The following is an 18,351-nucleotide window of genomic DNA, read 5'->3' as shown; positions in this document are numbered from 1 at the left end:
ATTTATATTTCACTAAGCTCTTTGAAATCCTGGGCTCAGAATTTAGACCCAACCTACTCTCTTATTTCTTAAATAACCATTCTTTTTTTTTTTTTTTTTTTTTGCTGTACGCGGGCCTCTCACTGCTGTGGCCTCTCCCGTTGCGGAGCACAGGCTCCGGACACACAGGCTCCACGGCCATGGCTCGCGGGCCCAACCGCTGCATGGCATGTGGGATCTTCCGGGATAGGGGCACGAACCCGTGTCCCCTGCATCGGCAGGCGGACTCTCAACCACTGCGCCACCAGGGAAGCCCTTAAATAACCATTCTTGAAGTGATGACTAAAAACAGATTCTGAACCCTGTGTAATATTTACCAAATGATCTATTTTGAAAGATGTCTTTTAGGACAAAGGTCAGGAAATTTTTAGGAGCTAAGGCAGAACCACTAAAGCAGAATGAGCAAAGAGACATTACTTAGGACAAGGAGTTAAGAGTAGGAAATATCGGAATATCAAAGACTTGGAGCAGGGTCCAAGTAACTGAGACTAGAGTAAATGTGGAATTCATCTGGGAAGGAGTTGATGTTCATGAACATTTAAGAGCTAGTGTAAGTGGAGAAGATTTTTTTTTATAGTACATCAACATTTAGAAGTTGAAGAGACAAAGAAGAACTAGGCAAGGAAATAAGAAGTATCCAATGAAATAGGAATAAAAACATGAGATTGCAGTATCCCAGAATCACATGAAGAAAATATTTAAAGAAGAAAGGAAAGGTTAGTCATGTTGCACACGGCTGATAGGACTAGTACAGTGATAATTGATCCTTACATTTAGCAGTGACCTGGTCACTATTAACTTGGAAGAGAGTCTTTATTGTGGAGTGGTACAGGCAAGGCTGCTTGGAATAGGCTCAAGGGAGAAGGGGAGGAGAGGAATTGAACACAATGACCATCCATAGCTCTTCTCAGGAAGTCTTGATGTAAAGGAAAATAAGTGGAAGAAATGGTAGGTCAAGGTGGCCTTTTTAAGGTTAGAGGAATTTCTGTACAGTTATGGGAAAGATCTAACAGGGAGACTATGATTGATGTTGAAGGAGAGACAGAGGGGAATTTCTAGAACGATGTCCTTCAGGAGTCAAGATAGGATGGAATGAGATTCAGTGCACACAACTGGCCTTTAATAGGTACACACACTATTTATCTATAGCATATCAGTGAATGCAAGGCAGGGTATATGAGTGTACAAACAGGTGGTGGGAGCATGTGAACGACACTTTCTTCCTATTTCTTCTAATTTCTCAATGAAATAGGAAGCACCATCATCAAGAGATCTAACGAAGTATGGAGCTTGAGGACAGAAGATAAGATGGAAATATAAAAGTCCTGTAATTGAAACACCACTTCCCATTTATTTATGCTAATATATCTATTTTCCAGAGCTGAGGATCCCCAGAACTGGGATTGCAGAGTGGAAAAATCAGAGATGTCAGAAAAAAAGCCTGGGCAGCTAGAATGGCATCAGGTAGAAGAATTAAAAATGCCCTTGAGAGAGGGATACCTCACTGAATTAATAATCAGTTGCGTTCAGACCAGGAGACTAATGGAGGCTACCGGCTAAGTCCAGGGTCTTTACTTCTAATGCAATGGAAATGGCAGCTTAGGGGTTTGAGACTCTCTCCAGAGCCTGGAAAGTACTCTTCAGCTCCTGACTCGGACCCCACTTTCACGTACAACTGTGCATTGTATGTGGAACAGTAGGGCAGCTTTGATACTCCTGGGCATCGCCTCTTTGCAGGGCAGCCTCTCCACACTGATCTTTAACACTGTCTACTGCTCTCCCATTTGCTTTGAAAGACTCTCTTCCCTTCCCTTCCCTTCAATGACATCCCACTTTTCTGATTTTCCTCTTTTCTTTCCAGGTTCCACTACCTCTGCTTTTATTTGAAATGCTGGTGCTCCTCAGGTTACCATTTTAAACACTCAAGTTTTAATTTTACCTATTTCATTGGCAAATTTATCAATTCTCATAGTTTTTATAACCACCTATTTGTTTACCATTTAATAATCTCTCATGAGCCTTTATGTTTGCAGAATTTTATAATCAACATAAATGCGCTAGAAGCACCTCTAGCTCTCTACCTGCCCAAAACTGAATTATTGAGCTTTCATCTCAAGCACGTGACTTTTCCTGCATTTTTATCCATCTTCTTGTAGCACAGACCATCCTCAGTTTCTTACTTTCCCTTCCTTGCCTGTAATTCAATCTGTCAGTAATTTTATTTATTTCCTTCCCATACAGATGATCACCTTCTCAGTTTTGACTAAACTTTGCTTTTATTACAGTTTTAGTCTCTTGGGTAGTCTTTTTTCCTTTTGTCTTAGTCCAAATGACACTTCAGCCAGAGTGGTCTTTCTAAAATGCATATTGTTTTCCTTCCATTTTCACATGATATACCAGGCATTTCATCACTGGTCCCTTGCTTAATTATCCTGCCTTACCTCTTCTCTCACCTGTATGTCTCTAACCCCGAGCTCCAGACTATTTTAATCTACCAAGTATGACATGCTGCCTTTCCTTTCCCGGTCTTCATATACTTTCTCCCCTTTGTATAGAATATCTTTCTTTTCCTACACAGAGTTTTGCTGAGCTAATCACTAACAGGCTTTCAGGGCTCAGTTTGTATAGTATTTCATCTGAAAGTCATTTTCTGATGTCCCTAGGCTGAATGAGAGGATTCTTCAGCTGTGGATGAGAGTTCATAGGTTCCTGAATTTACTTTTCTCTCACACTAAAGTTGAACACATATTCACCTTTCTTCATCAATAGATCATAAGGTCCTTGAAGGCTGATGCAATACAATTTTCTCCCAGAATCCATGGGACAATGGTTCCAAGACTCCTTTGGATACCAAGATCCAAGGATGCTCAAGGCCCTTGTATAAAATGGCTTAGTATTTACATATAATTCACACACGTCCTCCTGAATACTTTAAATCATCTCTAGATTATCTATAATACCTAGTACAATGTAAATATTATATAAATAGTTGTTGGTGTGCAGCAAATTCAAGTTTTGCTTTTTGGAGCTTCCTGGAAATTTTTTTCCCTGAATATTTTTGATTTGTGTTTGGTTGAATCTGTGGATGCAGAATCTGCAGACATGAAGGGACAACTATAATTGTTCATCCTTGTATCCCTCACACTTATCCCCTACTGAGTTCTCATTACACGCTTTTTGAATGCATGAATGAATGAATAAATTGTTAGATTTCTAGTAGTAGCTTTGGAGTCACTTTAATTGATGAAAAAGTAATTTCTACAGCAACAGTGCAACTGATTACATAACAAATGAAATCCTATTGTGAAACACAACAAGCAAATCCTAATTTGGTTCATCTCTAATTATATGGAGTGTCATAAGTAAATTATTGTACCACTTGGACAGTATGCATTTTGTATATATATATGTGTGTGTGTGTCTGTGTGTCTGTGTGTCTGTGTGTGTGTGTGTGTTTTACAAGCATGATCCTGGCTTTTTCGAACCTCATTTTGGCCTTTCTAGTTTTCCATTGATTATCCTTATCTAGCTTTAAGAACTATAAGTCGTTCTCATACTCCATTTTAAACACTAGCATGGGACAGTTCTTTTTTTCTTTTTTATATGAGCAAGGTAGGCAGCTAAAAAAAAAGCAACAGACTGCATAGAGAAATGAGTAGGTTCAGAGACTAAAACTACAAACTGCCTTAAAGGAAACTCATTCTCTTTTCATTACCTTACACTTCTAGGTGCCAAAACTTGCATTTAATTTCAGGTTTTAAAGGAGATTTCATGTCTACCCATAATCTGTTCTCATATAGTTTGCCCAGGAGAGTCTAGCTATCTTCAGTTAAAATTGATCCACTTTTACCAGACTTGTGGTTGAACACAAAGACTAAAGGACATGAATCTCTTAACAGCTCCTGATGGGATTGGACTACACGTATCATGCTCATTTTAAAGGTGTAGTGCATCTAAAAATATACCTTTTTGAGTTTCAGAGAAATCATATTTACAGTTTCACAGAACAGAAAATGTTAAATTTGATTTGATGCTTAACACCTAAAGGGTTATTTTCAAATCACAGAAATGCTTCATGTATTCCAAAATATCTCTATGAGACAGGATAATGATTCTAAATAATCTTAATTGTAAGAAAGCTTACTCACAAATATAAATTATTTTTTATACAAAATTAAATTAACATCCATTAAGTTGAAATGTCAAATACCCTGACTAAAAATGTCTGACTCCTAAAAGTATTTCCAAAATCAATGAATTGTCGAATACAGCTGATATTAGACATAGAAAAAATCCAATTCTTAATTGTTTTTTAGAATTCATCATAATTATTTTATGTTTTTAAAAGTTTGATCTATACACCAAACTGACTTCCCTGTGGTCATAAAGAAGAGTCAGTACAATCTACTTCAGGCACTATGCATATCTTTTCTAATGAAAAATCTTGGAAATTAAAGTAAAATATGGGCAATACGTTTCTCAATAATCATTAAAGGTAGGAATTTCATAATAGTATTCCTACTTAATAATATTCTTATATAGATTATATATAACAAACTCTACAAGACAAATTCCATCTATTTTTTGTTTACATTCCATAATGAATTTGACTGCTTTTCAAGAACATGAGACATAACTTACAGTCTAGTGCAAATATATATGCTTCATTAGACACATTTCTTACTATATGATAAATTTTAGATGATGAAGATCCAATCTATATTTGTAGAATGTAATTGACAATGTTGTTTTCCTCTTTTTCTCATGTTTAAATAATAAAGAACTGATTAAATGTGTGTGAATGGATATTTTAATATTAAGACCAAATATTCCTGACAAAGAAAATAAAAGAAATGAAATTTGGATGGATTGTGTCCTTCTTCCCTCCCTTCCTTTCTTCCTTCTTTCCTTCCTTCCTTTTTCTCTTTTCCTTCCTCCTTTCCTTTTCTTTTTTTTTTTTAAATTAATTAATTTATTTATTTTTGGCTGCATTGGGTCTTCATTTCTGTGCGTGGGTTTTCTCTGTTTGCGGCGAGCAGGGGCTACTCTTTGTTGTGGTGCATGAGCTTCTCATTGTGGTGGCTTCTTTTGTTGTGAGCACGGGCTCTAGGTGTGCAGGATCCAGTAGTTGTGGCACGTGGGCTCAGTAGTTGCAGCTCACAGGCTCTAGAGTGCAGGCTCAGTAGTTGTGGCACATGGGCTTAGTTGCTCCAAGGCATGTGGGGTCTTCCCAGACCAGGGCTCAAACCCGTGTACCCTGCATTGGCAGGCGGATCCTAACCATTGTGCCACCAGGGAAGTCCCTCCTTTCCTTTCTTTTCATTCCTCCTTTATGTCTTTTTTTTCTCTCTTTCTTTCTTTCTTGCAAAACCAACTTTATAACTAGTAGAGTTTTCAGAAAATGTTAAAAATATTTTTTAATATTTTATTTTTTCCATTCCCACTGTAGTTTGCATTTTGTTGCATCTTCAAGGGAGATTTTCAACAATGTCTTCAGAAGAAAAGTTTTCATTAAAAAAAAAAACCCAGTTTCCTCAGAATTCACTTTTCATTATTATTATTATTTGTTTTACAGAATATTCTGGAACTCTTCCTGGTCTCCCTACTTCATATGCTACTTTGCTAAGAATTAAGAAGAGTTCATTTTCATCCCTCTATGGTTCAAAGACTAGACCACGATACAACAGTCCTCCATTAGGAACACTGAGTGTTTCTTCACCGAGCTGGCGAGGGGCAGCTCAACATTATTATTCCCCCATCAATCTTTATCATTCCTCAGATGCCTTCAAACAAGATGGTAAGTGTCAAAAGAAAATTGCACCTGTTGTAGTTAAGCAGGGAAAAAAGACTTTATTCAAGACTATTGTAGTAGGAGTTAAACCTATTGCAATAGAGGAGAGAGCTGAAACTCAACTATGAAACAGAAAGTGAGTTCTTAAGATCTGGAAAGGTAGAGGACATTAAGGAGGAGTTTGGCCAGTGTGATAAGGCCATCTATGTTTACTAACTGGTGCTTATTGAAGTTAGCCTCTTACCATCTTATAGAGTCTGGGAAATAGGGATCCTCTCTTTTTTGATGATTACATTTCAAAAAATAAAAATGGCTCCCAGGTCCTTGAGAAAGACATTCTTGGGTTTTAAAACAGGTAAGAGACTGGGTAAAGATTTACATTTCACGAAGCAAAGAAGGAATTTATAACTGCAGTTCTTATAAAGTAAATGCTCTAAGAAAATGGAGGTTAGGGGACCATAGTCAGGAGGAAACCTGTCAAATGTTAAGTGAAGATGAGGAAAATGTTAAGGTCATCTTGGTCATAAGTTAGTCTTATGTTCCACACCTATTTCAAAAAATTTTCAATGTATTTAATTATAATTGCTTCCAATTCTGATTTAGGATTAAGACTAAATTAATATACTGAAAACAAAAATATTAAATTTCTGAAGGACAATTTGACAGTGAAAATCAAGAGTCTCAAAATAGTCATATCCTTCAATCTCATATTTTATTTCTAGAAATGTGTTTTGCATAAGTAAATAATAAACAATGTACACAGAGATATAAGTATATACTTAGCAGCATTTATGAGTAGAAAATAAGAAATAATTCAAATGTCCAACACTAAGAAATCAGTTAAATTAAGGATGACTATGCAGCTATTAACATTGTGGTTTGAACAACATTTTCTAAATGTTCTCTAACTTTGTCATTTTTGGATATATCAACAAAACAGTACAAGGTTAATTAACAGAGAGAAGCACTAGTGCTTGATTATTACCAGGCTCTGTGCCAGTCTCTTTTGCATAGCTTATATCAATAATACTGTCAACAAACATTTGAAGTGGATATTATTACTGTCTTCTTTGGAAATGGAAACTCAGGGGGCAGATAAGTATCTTTGACAAGGTCACACTTCTAATAAGTAACCAATTTAATTTATATATCTACTGATTTTAAGTACAATACACTTTGGGCTATATTTCAATTATGATTGATAAAAGACTAAACATTTAGAGAAACATTTTGTAAGAACTAAACTACTTGGAAAAATCCTAGAAATTTCAAATTAGGTTGTGGTACCAAACCCCAGCAAACTCATGCCTCATGATTATGCCAATTGTTGCCATGTGGAGCATCATCTCATAGTGCTGGCATTTAAATTTTATTTAAGTATGGTGTTCATTCCTTAAAATGTTTTATTTTTCAAAGTACTTATAAGTTTTTAAATTTCCATAATATATTCTGTGAAAAAAAGTCGAGAGAATTAGGAGACAAGCCACAGCCTCAATGAAAATATTTGCAAAAAGGCACATCTGATAAATGAAAGTTATTTAAAATATACAAAGTACTTTTAAAAATCAACATAAGAACTTCAACAACATGAGTTTAAAATGGCCCCAAAACCTTAACAGACATGTCATCAAAGAAGATATGCAGATGGCAAATAATTATATGAAAAGATACACCACATCTTATGTCATCACAGAAATGAAAATTAAAACAAAAATGAGATACCACTACACACTTATTAGAAGGGTCCAAACCCAGAACACTGAAAACACCAAATGCTGTTGAGGATGTGAAGCAACAGGAACTCTCATATCTTGCTGATGGGAATACAAAATAATACAGTCTCTTTGGAAGACAGTTTGGCAGGATCTTATAAAACTAAACATACTCTTATCATATGGGAGAGATGGATAAACAGAGTACAAATGATTTTTAGGGCAGTGAAAATACTCTGAATGATATCATAATGATGGATATATGTCCTTATACATTTGTCCAAATCTATAGAATGTACAACACCAAGAGTGAACCCTAACATAAACTATGACTATTGGTGATTATGATGTGTTAATGTAGGTTCATCTTTGGTAAAAATGTGAGTGATGTTCATTCTGTGAGTGATGAATCATTCTGGTGAGTGATGTTGATAATGGGAGAGGGTATGCATGTGGGGGGAAGGGAGGTAGATGAGAAATCTCTGCTTTCTCATTTTGTTGTAAATTGCTCTAAAAAATAAATTCTTTTTAAAAAATCCATTACATTAACTCTAATGTCATACTCATCAGGCAGAGATGTGTTGGGATTTGTCTTCTTTAGGTCTCATTCATTATTTTATAGGATGACACCAAGAGAGAATGTATTGATTGAGTGATCAGAACTATGGGATACTATTGTATTTGGTATAATTTGGCATCACCTCGTGTTCTACTCCTTTGTTCTCTTGTTCCAAATATGTTAATGTGGTTCGCAATGATACATAGAATACAGCTAGAAAATGTGAATTAAAACATACGAAAATTATGAAAACAGCAAATATTGAGACATAAAATGGAGCCAAGTTTGAGACTAATTCAAAGTGTCTATATGCCTGTCATAGGCTAGTCCCATTTGTGGTAATTAATTAAAGAAAAAGAAACTCTGATCAGTTACACATTTCCCACTCTTTTAAGGATTAAAATGAATCAGTTACTCAGTAGAAATGCAGCTATTTCTGACGCTAGATTAGACAAATTTTTCTGGAGGGTCCTCATTAACAGTTTAATATTTGATGTAATGGTCAATGATCTGAACATTATTGTTATTGTGTACATAACAATGAGTTTCATCTACTTCAATAAAGGCAGATGAAACCCAATCATCAACAACAAAATTAGAAGTAATTATCTAAAACTGTGCTCTTCCTTTAATCTTTAATATACATACAATCACTTGAGAGTCTTGTTAAAATACGCCTCCTTTCAACAGATCAGGAGGGGAGGGCCATATAATCTGCATTTATAAAAAGCTTCCAGGTGATGCTTACGCTGCTGGTCCGTGAACCATACTTGGAGTGGTGAGGCTCTAGGCTAGGGACCAGTTTGATATAATTTAAGTCCTTTGATGCTCTAGATTAATCCATATTTAGAGCATCAGGCAGAATGGATAGTCTGAGTATTTTCCAAGTAATCTTCCATAAGCATTTTTTTTTCCCATCTGAGCATTTGATAGATCTTGGCTAGATGTGACTTTGAGTTTGTTCTCTCTGACAAAAGCCTGACATACGGCTTTTGTCAGGTAATTCCCTTTAGCCTTAATAGAAAGTAAAGCTGGAGTTGACGTGCTCTTGTGAAAAATGAGAAAACTAACAGAGACTGAATATAAAGTTATCCCACTTCTGCTCAGAGTGAAGCCCAAAAATACCCCAGATAGAGTTAAGATTTTTCTGAGAAGCATAACAATGTTGTTTGTAGATAAATTTGGGAAAGCAATTCTACTTCTGTATGTAAAACCTGGAGAAACTCTCCCACACATGCACAAGGAAATATAAAAGTACTTCACTGCAATGTAAGTTTAATAACAAAAAATTGAAAACAACTCACATGTCCATCAGAAGGAGAATGGATACATAAACTGTGTTTTTTGTTCATTGAAAAATTAAGACTGCTAAAATGAATAGACCATATCTTTATGAAACAAAATAGATATACCTCAAAATATAATAGTGAACAAGGAAATTTACATTATATTGCATATGATGTCATTTATGTAAAAAATATAATATTCATGGATAACTATATATAATACAATTTTTAATATATGAACTTGAGACAACAAGTGACTATAGCGTTTACTTCTGAGGACAAAGGGAAAAGGAGTGCAGGTAAATGGCACCAGGATAGGGAAGACAGATGACCTCAACAGTGTAATATTTTATTTCTTAAAATATAAAATATGAAAATAATATGGTGACACCTGTAGTAGGTAGACTGTAAAACAGGTCACAGTGATTTTCACCTGCTGATATTTACAGTGTAATCCCTTTTCTTCCACTGTGGGCTGAAGCTAGTAACCTGTTTCTGGAGAATAGATTATGACAAAAGTAATGGAATATAACTATATGACTTCCAACATTAGGTTACAAAAGACTCTGGCTTTCATCTGACTTCTGCTCCAAAGGAAAATGCTTAATTTGGGCCTGAGTAAACAAATCTTGACTGATTATAGGGACTAGGTTCCTAAAAAGAGTACCAACCTGTTGAGATAATCACAAGATAACAGAGAAAAATAAAATAGATGAAACTTATAAAGAAAACCTTAAAATCACAATATAGTGAGAAGAATGCTCTGTAGCAAATATAGAAGTATGGTGAGGACATTAACAAAATGAACAAAAGTTATATGTTTATTATCTCACAATCTTTGTGGGTCAGGAAGACAGATGTGGTTTAACTGTCCTCTGGTTCTTTGTCTTTCACAAGGTGGGACTCCTGTTTTATCTCAAGGCTCACATAGGTACACATCCACTTGTAAGCTCACTTACCTCACATAATTGTTCCCAGGACTCAGTTGCTGAGGGCGGTTGGACTGAGTGTCTCAACTACTCATTGGCTTTGGCCAGAGGTCATTCTCAGGGGACCTCTCTATAGGGTAGCGCAAAACATGGTAGCTTATTTCCGACAGCAGGAGCAAGTCAGAGCAAGAGAAGGCAAACAAGGTGGCTACCAGAAAAGTACAACAGTGAGTCACAGAACTTTGGTTGAGGTGAGGAAGTAGAGCCAGGGAAATAAATAAAAATTTTTGAGCTGGACTCAAGAAAGGGAGAAGAGAAATGGAGAGTACCTGAAAGAGAGAATGCTGTTCATTGGAGCTGAGCAATCAGAGAAGTCATCTGATTGTCATTTTTCTTTCAACCTGATATTGTTTTGGATAATGACTATGATCACTTCAAATTATGCCAGTGAAATGTTCCCTATACCAAGAGGTATTATGTAGTTTTAAAAAATTTAGTTGTTAATAGTTACTCTAAAGTAGTTATTTGAATGCAAGCAATGTCATTTAATTGATTTTAAAAATTGACTAAAGTTTAAATTGGAAATTCTCATGGTAATATAGGTTAATTGAAGCCCTTATGAGTCAGCACCTCAAACACCTGCAAAACATGTCCTAGTTTTGGATTTTTCAATGTAGACAAGGACTATTAACCACTGCTGACACTATACCTGTTCCTCCCATTATAAATGAACATCCAACAACTTGGTCTTTGACTTAATCTCTTCTTGTTATTGTGGTTTTAGTGGGAATAAACTAAGTGTAGGGTGCATTTTATTCTTCCATATGTGATGAGATGGTTAGGTAAGATATTTTATCTTCCTTGCAGAGAGACAGTCAAGATTAAGAGTGATTCTTACTAGAAAGTTTAGGCTTTTACTGGTGAAGCCCATTCTTGGGATTCAGAGACTACAAATGTTACCTCAGGTGGAAAAACAATGCGGTTCTTAAAAGTAGCTGAAGCAAGTTATTTTTTGCTAAGTTTAACTACATAATTTTGGATATATTTAATTCCATCAATGATAAGTACCACCTTAAATTTATGTAGCACTCTGAGTCTAACCAGCCTTTGGAGTTTCTACCACTGGCTTCTGACGTCTGGAAGAGTCCTGCAACCTACGAGATCTGTTGCCTCACATTCTCAATACCTTTGGCTGAATTTCATTGTTGATGTGGCTTATTTCCAGATTAGACTTGGAACATGAACAATGGCATCATGACTCATAGTGGTCTCTGTGTTGACAATTTTCTGTTGTTTCCTCAAAGTACCCTTTGCTGATAAATTTTCTTGGAGGAAAAAAAAAATTAAATGATCTTTTATGAGAATAAGTGTTCCCTCTGGGCAGGGAAAAAGGCATTTCAGTTGGATGATATACTCCTACATAAATCAGATGACTCCAGTTTCTCTCAGTTTAAAAACCATCTTTTAATAAAAGACTTATCATTTCATGACTATTCATTGAAACTTTGATTTTATTGTTTTATGGTATTCTTAATTTTTAGAGTTATTGTTATTAGTTTTTGTTAGTGTGCTTTTCTCTCCAATTTAACTATATTCCATCTGAGGAAAGACCATCTTGTATATTCCTCTTTTTTTCTCTTTCAGCACTTAGAGCAGTGTAAGCTTAGTTGGAGCTTAACAAATATTGTTTAATTAAAAAGCATGTACTTGAGGAATTTGAAATCTGAATTTAGGCTAAATTTCTACACCATGACAGAATATTTGCCTGAAGATTTTTAAGCTAAACTGTGTTTATTTTTATTACAAATGAAAAGGAGGGAAAAACAATGTCTTCCATCTGTTGACAAGGTGGCTTTGTGGTTTGACATCTTCTGAATGTTTTATGGGGTCAGTACATTTTGATTATTCTCATAAGTGATAGTGTCTCTGAATCAGCTGACCTTTCTTTTATAGCCACATTAAAAATGATGAAAACATCTATTAGACTCTCAATATATAGTATGTGCACAACATAATACTACTACCCATGAAACATTCATCACAAAGCTTTTTAATAAATCATGCTCTTCAATTCTTAGGAATCCTTGAAAGATTTATAATGACAGTTTACACTTGTTTACCTTTCATAAAGAAACTTAATTTCAGTGTTAAAAGGCAACTTAAAGAAAGGTTTGGATATTTTCTTTAAGAATTCATCTTATATTCTCACAAACTCTGAAAAGTTTTACTCACATTGTAACTGTGGATGTCATCATAAAATGCAATTTCTAATTAAACATTTCAAAATTTCTGGAAATTATCACATAAAATATATCAATGATCATTAAAAATGAATTTCGTTTAATTGTATTGGACATGACAGGTTGTTATTTCCTCTAGACCATAATACTGATATGCTTAGTTCACATTACATGAATAAGCTAGATGAGGCCATTAATTAGAGGTAACCAGTAGGTGGAGAGCATTGGGTCTGGCACTAGGCCTAATCTTTGAGAAAAATGGACACAGAAATAATTGTTTAAAAGAGGATTTAAGTCAGAAAGGCAAGTTTAGAATCTAGGTAGACATGGTAATGTCTGGTCATGATTCAGGAAACAATTGAAAACATAATGTTTCAACACAAAGAAGCAAGGCTTCCCTAGGGAACCTGGTTGTAGAAGTCTCAGATAAGGTGATACTTAAAACCCTCCTGCAGGAAGAAAGTTAGTATCTGGGTAGCCTATCAATAAGTGACAGAAATTTCAAAAAGGGTTAGAATAAATGAGATATCAACTTGATCCTAAGACAGGACTGTACAAGTGAAACCAATGTCTCCATAAGCAAAACGACATACCAGTGCTTCAAAAGCTCCACTGGAATTAGGGTAGATGGACTCCAGGGTCATCATTTCACAGTAGAACTTCAAACTCCTATTTAGGCATCTCTGATGAAAGACTACTGTCAATACAGTGCTAACTTTAGGCTCTGGTTTATTGCTCTGGTCTGATTCTAAGAAGAGGTTGTACCTCCACTTTAGAGGTGTTTTTAAAATTTGTGGAGTAGTTTTGATTGTCTTAATTTTGATTCAAGGATGCTACTTTAATTTAGAAAGTGGAGAATAGGAGTGCTAAATGACCTATAATTACAGTACGCTTAAGTGTCCTTCTAAACTTTCACATTAGTGAAAATTATCTTTAAAACTTTCTGAGGCAAGAATCTAACTCTGTACTTTATTATATGCAAGGTATTTTCGGTACATAATGGAAATGTCAATGAAAAACGTGTAAATTACAGCAAGATTATATTTAGCTTTGTTAAGAACTTTAACAGAATTTGTTGACCATTTAGAAAATCACATCACCTAACACCAATAACACTCATAAAATTTGATTAATCTATACTACACTTAGATCAGTTTGCCTTTGTAGCTGCTACATTCATGGGGGTTTTATCAACAAAAACAAACTTTGATTACTTCTTTATATCTCCTATTACAATTGTTCTTGAAAATTTACATATTGAATTAAATACTATTTTATAATGTTACTTATTTTTTTTATTTTATCCCTTCATTAGATTAAAAAATACATATAGGTAGGTTAGAATATCCATTAATTTAAGAATCATAAGAGGAAAATTATAAAATACTTGTTATTAAAAGAATTTGATAACCACGAACCTAAAGATGGATGTGCAGCACTTTTTCCTAACTGTCTGAAGATATATTGCTTCCATGGATGCAAAACCCTTGGGAAGAATATATGCTTCCCTTAGAGAAGACTGTCACCTACCCAGGTGACTGAGCCTTAAATTGCCATGTGATTTTCCTACAGAGGGCAAGATCAATATCCCATAACACGAAATTGGTTCAAATGCAGAGACTAATAATGCTATACATATACCAAAAAGTGTTTATTATTCACATCATGAAGCTTTCTGATGAGAGCAGGATACGCTGGTAGGAAAATGACTTGAACAAGGAATGGGTTGCATTAGTTTTTTGTTGTGGTTGGGAAGTGGGGCTGGGGTGAGAGTTCTTATGTGGGCTTGGGTTTTCGTGTTATGAACTTTCCTACTAGAGTCAAGGGAGCGATGCATATCATCTTTCCCTGAGGTGAAGCAAAAGGAAAAAAAAAATGACTGGTGGGGCTTGAAAGCCATCTACAGTCAAAGATCAAAAATGAAGTCAGACTTGATTACATGACTGTACAGTGCAAGTCAACCATGTAAAAATGCAAAACAAGAAGCATAACATCCATATAATATAAATGTCTAAATAATAATACTGGACCTTCTAGAAAGGTTAACAAAATAGGATTTAGAAATAGAGACACAGGATGAAAACCCGTTTTCAGAATTTGGGCATGTGAAGAAGGAATGGGACTAAAGGATTAAGTAGAAAACTAGTTATAAAAACTGGAGCACTATAACTGATATAGATAGATATGAGGTGGAATGGTTGAATATCTCCTGTCATAGGCCCACAGCCTGAGACTATACTTAACTAAGTAGTAATCCAAAGGCCTGAACTCGGAAAGGAGAATATAAGCAGGACTCTAAAATCGAATGATATATACTTCAGTGACCATTGCTTCCTAATCAAATTATATCTTCATTAAAGCTTTAAAATTATTTTGCTTTTAAATGTAATATTAATCAAGGCAAGGTAATTCTGTATGCTATAATAAACAATTTGACACAATAAATGTTTATTTCTATTCATATCCCATTCCACTTCATTCTTCAATGAATGGTTCTCCATGTGGAGAGTTTGAGAACCATCTAATATTTTGATATCTATTAGGATCTCACTGGCACCTACTGCTTTTTTACCTTCAGCTAATTTACAGGTGAAAGAAGAGAGAGGGTGGAGGGCTATGCATGATTTTTGTGATGAGTCCTGGATTTCAAACATATTATTTTGGTCCAGAAGCAAGTCACATTGGAGTCCCAGTCCAATCATAAGAAAGGTTAAAAAAGTATTCCAGTGTTCTTAGGAAGAATAATTGGGATTATTGAGCATCTAACCAGTTCCAGTCACACATGAATAGACAAAACCTATCAAATATAATTGTGTGCTAATGATGACATAAAAGTTCACTGTAGATGATCATTTTGACATTGAGTATAAGTATATGCTTAAAATACTCTTCTTCATTTATTAATTGATTATGATTCAAATTGTTCAAGGTCAGTCTATTGGTTATATTAAAACAAATTTGTTTTTCAATAAATTAAAGTTTAAAGTTAAAAATATCATTTTGGTTAATTTCTTATTCTACATAATATTCTATCTGAGGAACATAAGATATTCATGGTACAGCCTTCATATTCTAATCTTAATGGCAATTTCCATAAATTAAGCAAGGTATTATTGATGTGCTAATCAACTCAATTATGATAAAATTTTGAGTAAAATGTATTTATTTTAGAACAAAATTGAATCAGAAGATGTCTTCATCTAGGACATAAACTTATGTTACTTACTTATTTGACATATTTTATTTTTGAGAATCCTAACAATAAAACAGTAATTTGTTAAGACTTCATACATTACTAGAAGTGATGAAGCTAAAACTGGATAAATATCCTAGAGATTATTAGAATGGAAAGATTATCCTTCTAATTCTAAATGTTTAAGGCTCAATAAAATTTAAATAAAGCATTTTCATTCTCCCAAGTATTATTATTTGTAAATGATATTTTTATTCTTTACTTTTCCTGGGGAGTTCATAGATTTCATAGTTATGTTTTGCTTTAACACATTTTCATATAAGTAATATAGGGAGATAAAAAATAGTTTGTTAATTATCTATTCCTGTGTAAAAATTACCTCAGAACTTAACAAATTAAAACAATAATCTTTCATTTTCTCACAGAGACTGTGGGTCTGGAATCTGTGGGTGGTTTAGGTGGGTGGTTCTGGCTTAAGTTCTCTCATGAGATGAAATGTCAGTCAAGCTGTTGATTGTAGCTGCATTCACCTTTGAAGGACTGACTGAAGGAAGTTCCACTTGAAAACACACTCCTGGTTGTTAGTAGACCACAGTCCCTTGTTGGTTGTTGGCCAGGCCAGAGATTTCAGTTTGTCTTGTGAGGATCCCTCCATATCCTGAAAAATTGTACTCAGGATATAACAACTGTCTTCCTCTGAGGAAGTGACTGACAATAATATTGGAAGAACAGTTTAAAGAACCCATACATGAAATCAAAGTACATATGACAAGATAACAGAAAATGATAAGAAGTAATCCTTAGAGCTCAGGAAACAAATGGAAGAGACAAAGAAAACCATTAAAGAGTTGAAACCCTAATTACTGGTTATATAAAGGCAACTAGAGCTCAGGAAACAAGTAGGAGAGACAAAACCATTAAAGAGTTGAAACAATCATTATTGGTAATATAGAAGCAACTGAAAAGATAGAAGTGTAGCAAACAAATTAGAAGTCAAACAAATAGGAAAATAATAAAAATGTAAAACTTGTTAGAAAGATGATAGAGCAGTTATTTAAAAAGCCAACGTATGTTTAAGTGGTATGAGGAGAATAAAACAAATGAAGAAGAAATATTCCCAAAAAAGAAAGTTTTTGAGGAGGGAAATAAAGATGTTGGAGTAAGAATATGTGGAGCTTACCTCCCCCAACAAATACACAAATAAGTATATCTCGTGTGGAACTCACTGAAAATGAACTGGAAACTAGCAAGACTCTGATACAACCAAGGATATAGGAAAGATGCAGATGCAGTTGGGTAGGAAGGGAAGAAAATCAATTGGGTCAAGACCTGTGCCACTGGAAGGGACTCAGAGGACAAGGGAGATTACACGGGTATACACCCACCCTGGGGAGTGAGCAGCTCAAGCCACAGACTGGGTGTCCTTGTGCTGAAGTCCCATGAAGAGGAGACAAGCCCTCTTGGCTGGTTGGAAGGCCTTTGGATAAGAGAGAATGTCTGGAAAAGCCTGCACTCCACTTGTGAGGAGTGTGCACACTCTAACTAGCCACCAAGGCAGAGCAGAGAGGGTCCTGCTCTAGTGGCTGCAGGTTTCCCATGACCGGCCACCTTGTGGTGCATACCACAGTCCAAGTCAAGCAAGGGCTCTGGTCCCATTCCCTCCATGGCACAGTGCAGTGCTGGATCTGGAGCAGCTTGACTGGGGAAAGGACTCTACCATGGGATGCAGAAGCTATCTGGTCCCAGGGCAGAGCCCAGGGAGGGTGGCAGCAGCCATAGTAGGCATTTCCTCAGGCAGTGTCCCAAAAGCTGCCTAGATCTCTGACAGTGACAGCTCCACCACAGCTAATCTCCCAACATGTGCTGAGAGTCCATGTGGGTTCTACCAGCCCTGTGAAGTGACTCCACAACAGTGAGAGGGTGATGGGAGAAACAGAGGCAGGGGGCAATGATTAACTGTGAGAGACAAAGGGAACTTGCACACAAGGTTGCATCTGAGCAGAGCCACATTCGCCTACACAGACAGCACATGGACCTCTGTTTGCACATGGGCCCTACTTGCTTCAGCACTCCCCTCTTCTGGGGCAAAGGTCCTGTTATGGGGAGAGAGAAAAATACACACTAAGGGAACAGAGCCAATTTGAGCCTGATCCTAAGGGCTTCTGCTCCAGTAACTTGGGATCAGACCCTACCCCTGACAGTGTGGTGATAGCCACTGATCAGAGAGGAAGTCCTGCCTCATACTCAGTGCCACCTTTAGCTCCTGAATCTCCAGCCTCAGCCCCTACAAAGGTGACAGATACCAGCACACCTTGAGCAAAGATGTGACTGGCGTCCACTTCAGATCCAGCCATCCTACAAAAAGCATTAGGCATACACAGTCTGCATAGGGAGGTTCCCACATAAGAACACCACTTCAAGACTGTAGTAGGTAATTATTTCAACTAAATTCATAGAGACAGAGAAAATTAAGTAAAATGAAAAGGTAGAGGAACTATTCTCAATTGAAAGAACAAGAAAATACCCTTGAAAAACAAATAAACAGAAATAACTTACCAGTTAAAGAATTCAAAGTATTGGTAATAAAAATGTTAGCTGAATT

At 35.7% G+C, this 18,351-nt stretch overlaps 1 protein-coding gene across 3 annotated transcripts in view; it reads left to right on the top strand.

Annotated features, from left to right (window-relative positions):
• CNTN5 (contactin 5) overlaps positions 1-18,351 on the top strand; it is a gene marked incomplete at both ends in the record, with an annotated part of 849,213 nt that overhangs the window by 280,341 nt on the left and 550,521 nt on the right. Inside the window, one exon of one of the 3 annotated variants that reach the window (XM_081239348.1) lies at positions 5,615-5,836. The exons of the other annotated variants lie outside the window; for them this stretch is intronic. Within the exon in view, the coding sequence (XP_081095474.1) occupies positions 5,615-5,836 (222 nt within the window). The remainder of the gene's footprint in view (positions 1-5,614; positions 5,837-18,351) is intronic. 3 annotated transcript variants of the gene reach the window in all.

This window comes from Mesoplodon bidens, assembly GCF_964165515.1.
Source record: "Mesoplodon bidens genome assembly, chromosome: 7".
In the NCBI taxonomy this organism is placed as follows: domain Eukaryota; kingdom Metazoa; phylum Chordata; class Mammalia; order Artiodactyla; family Ziphiidae; genus Mesoplodon; species Mesoplodon bidens.
Note: the sequence above shows the minus strand (reverse complement) of the source record. Positions and strands in the feature narration are given on the sequence as shown.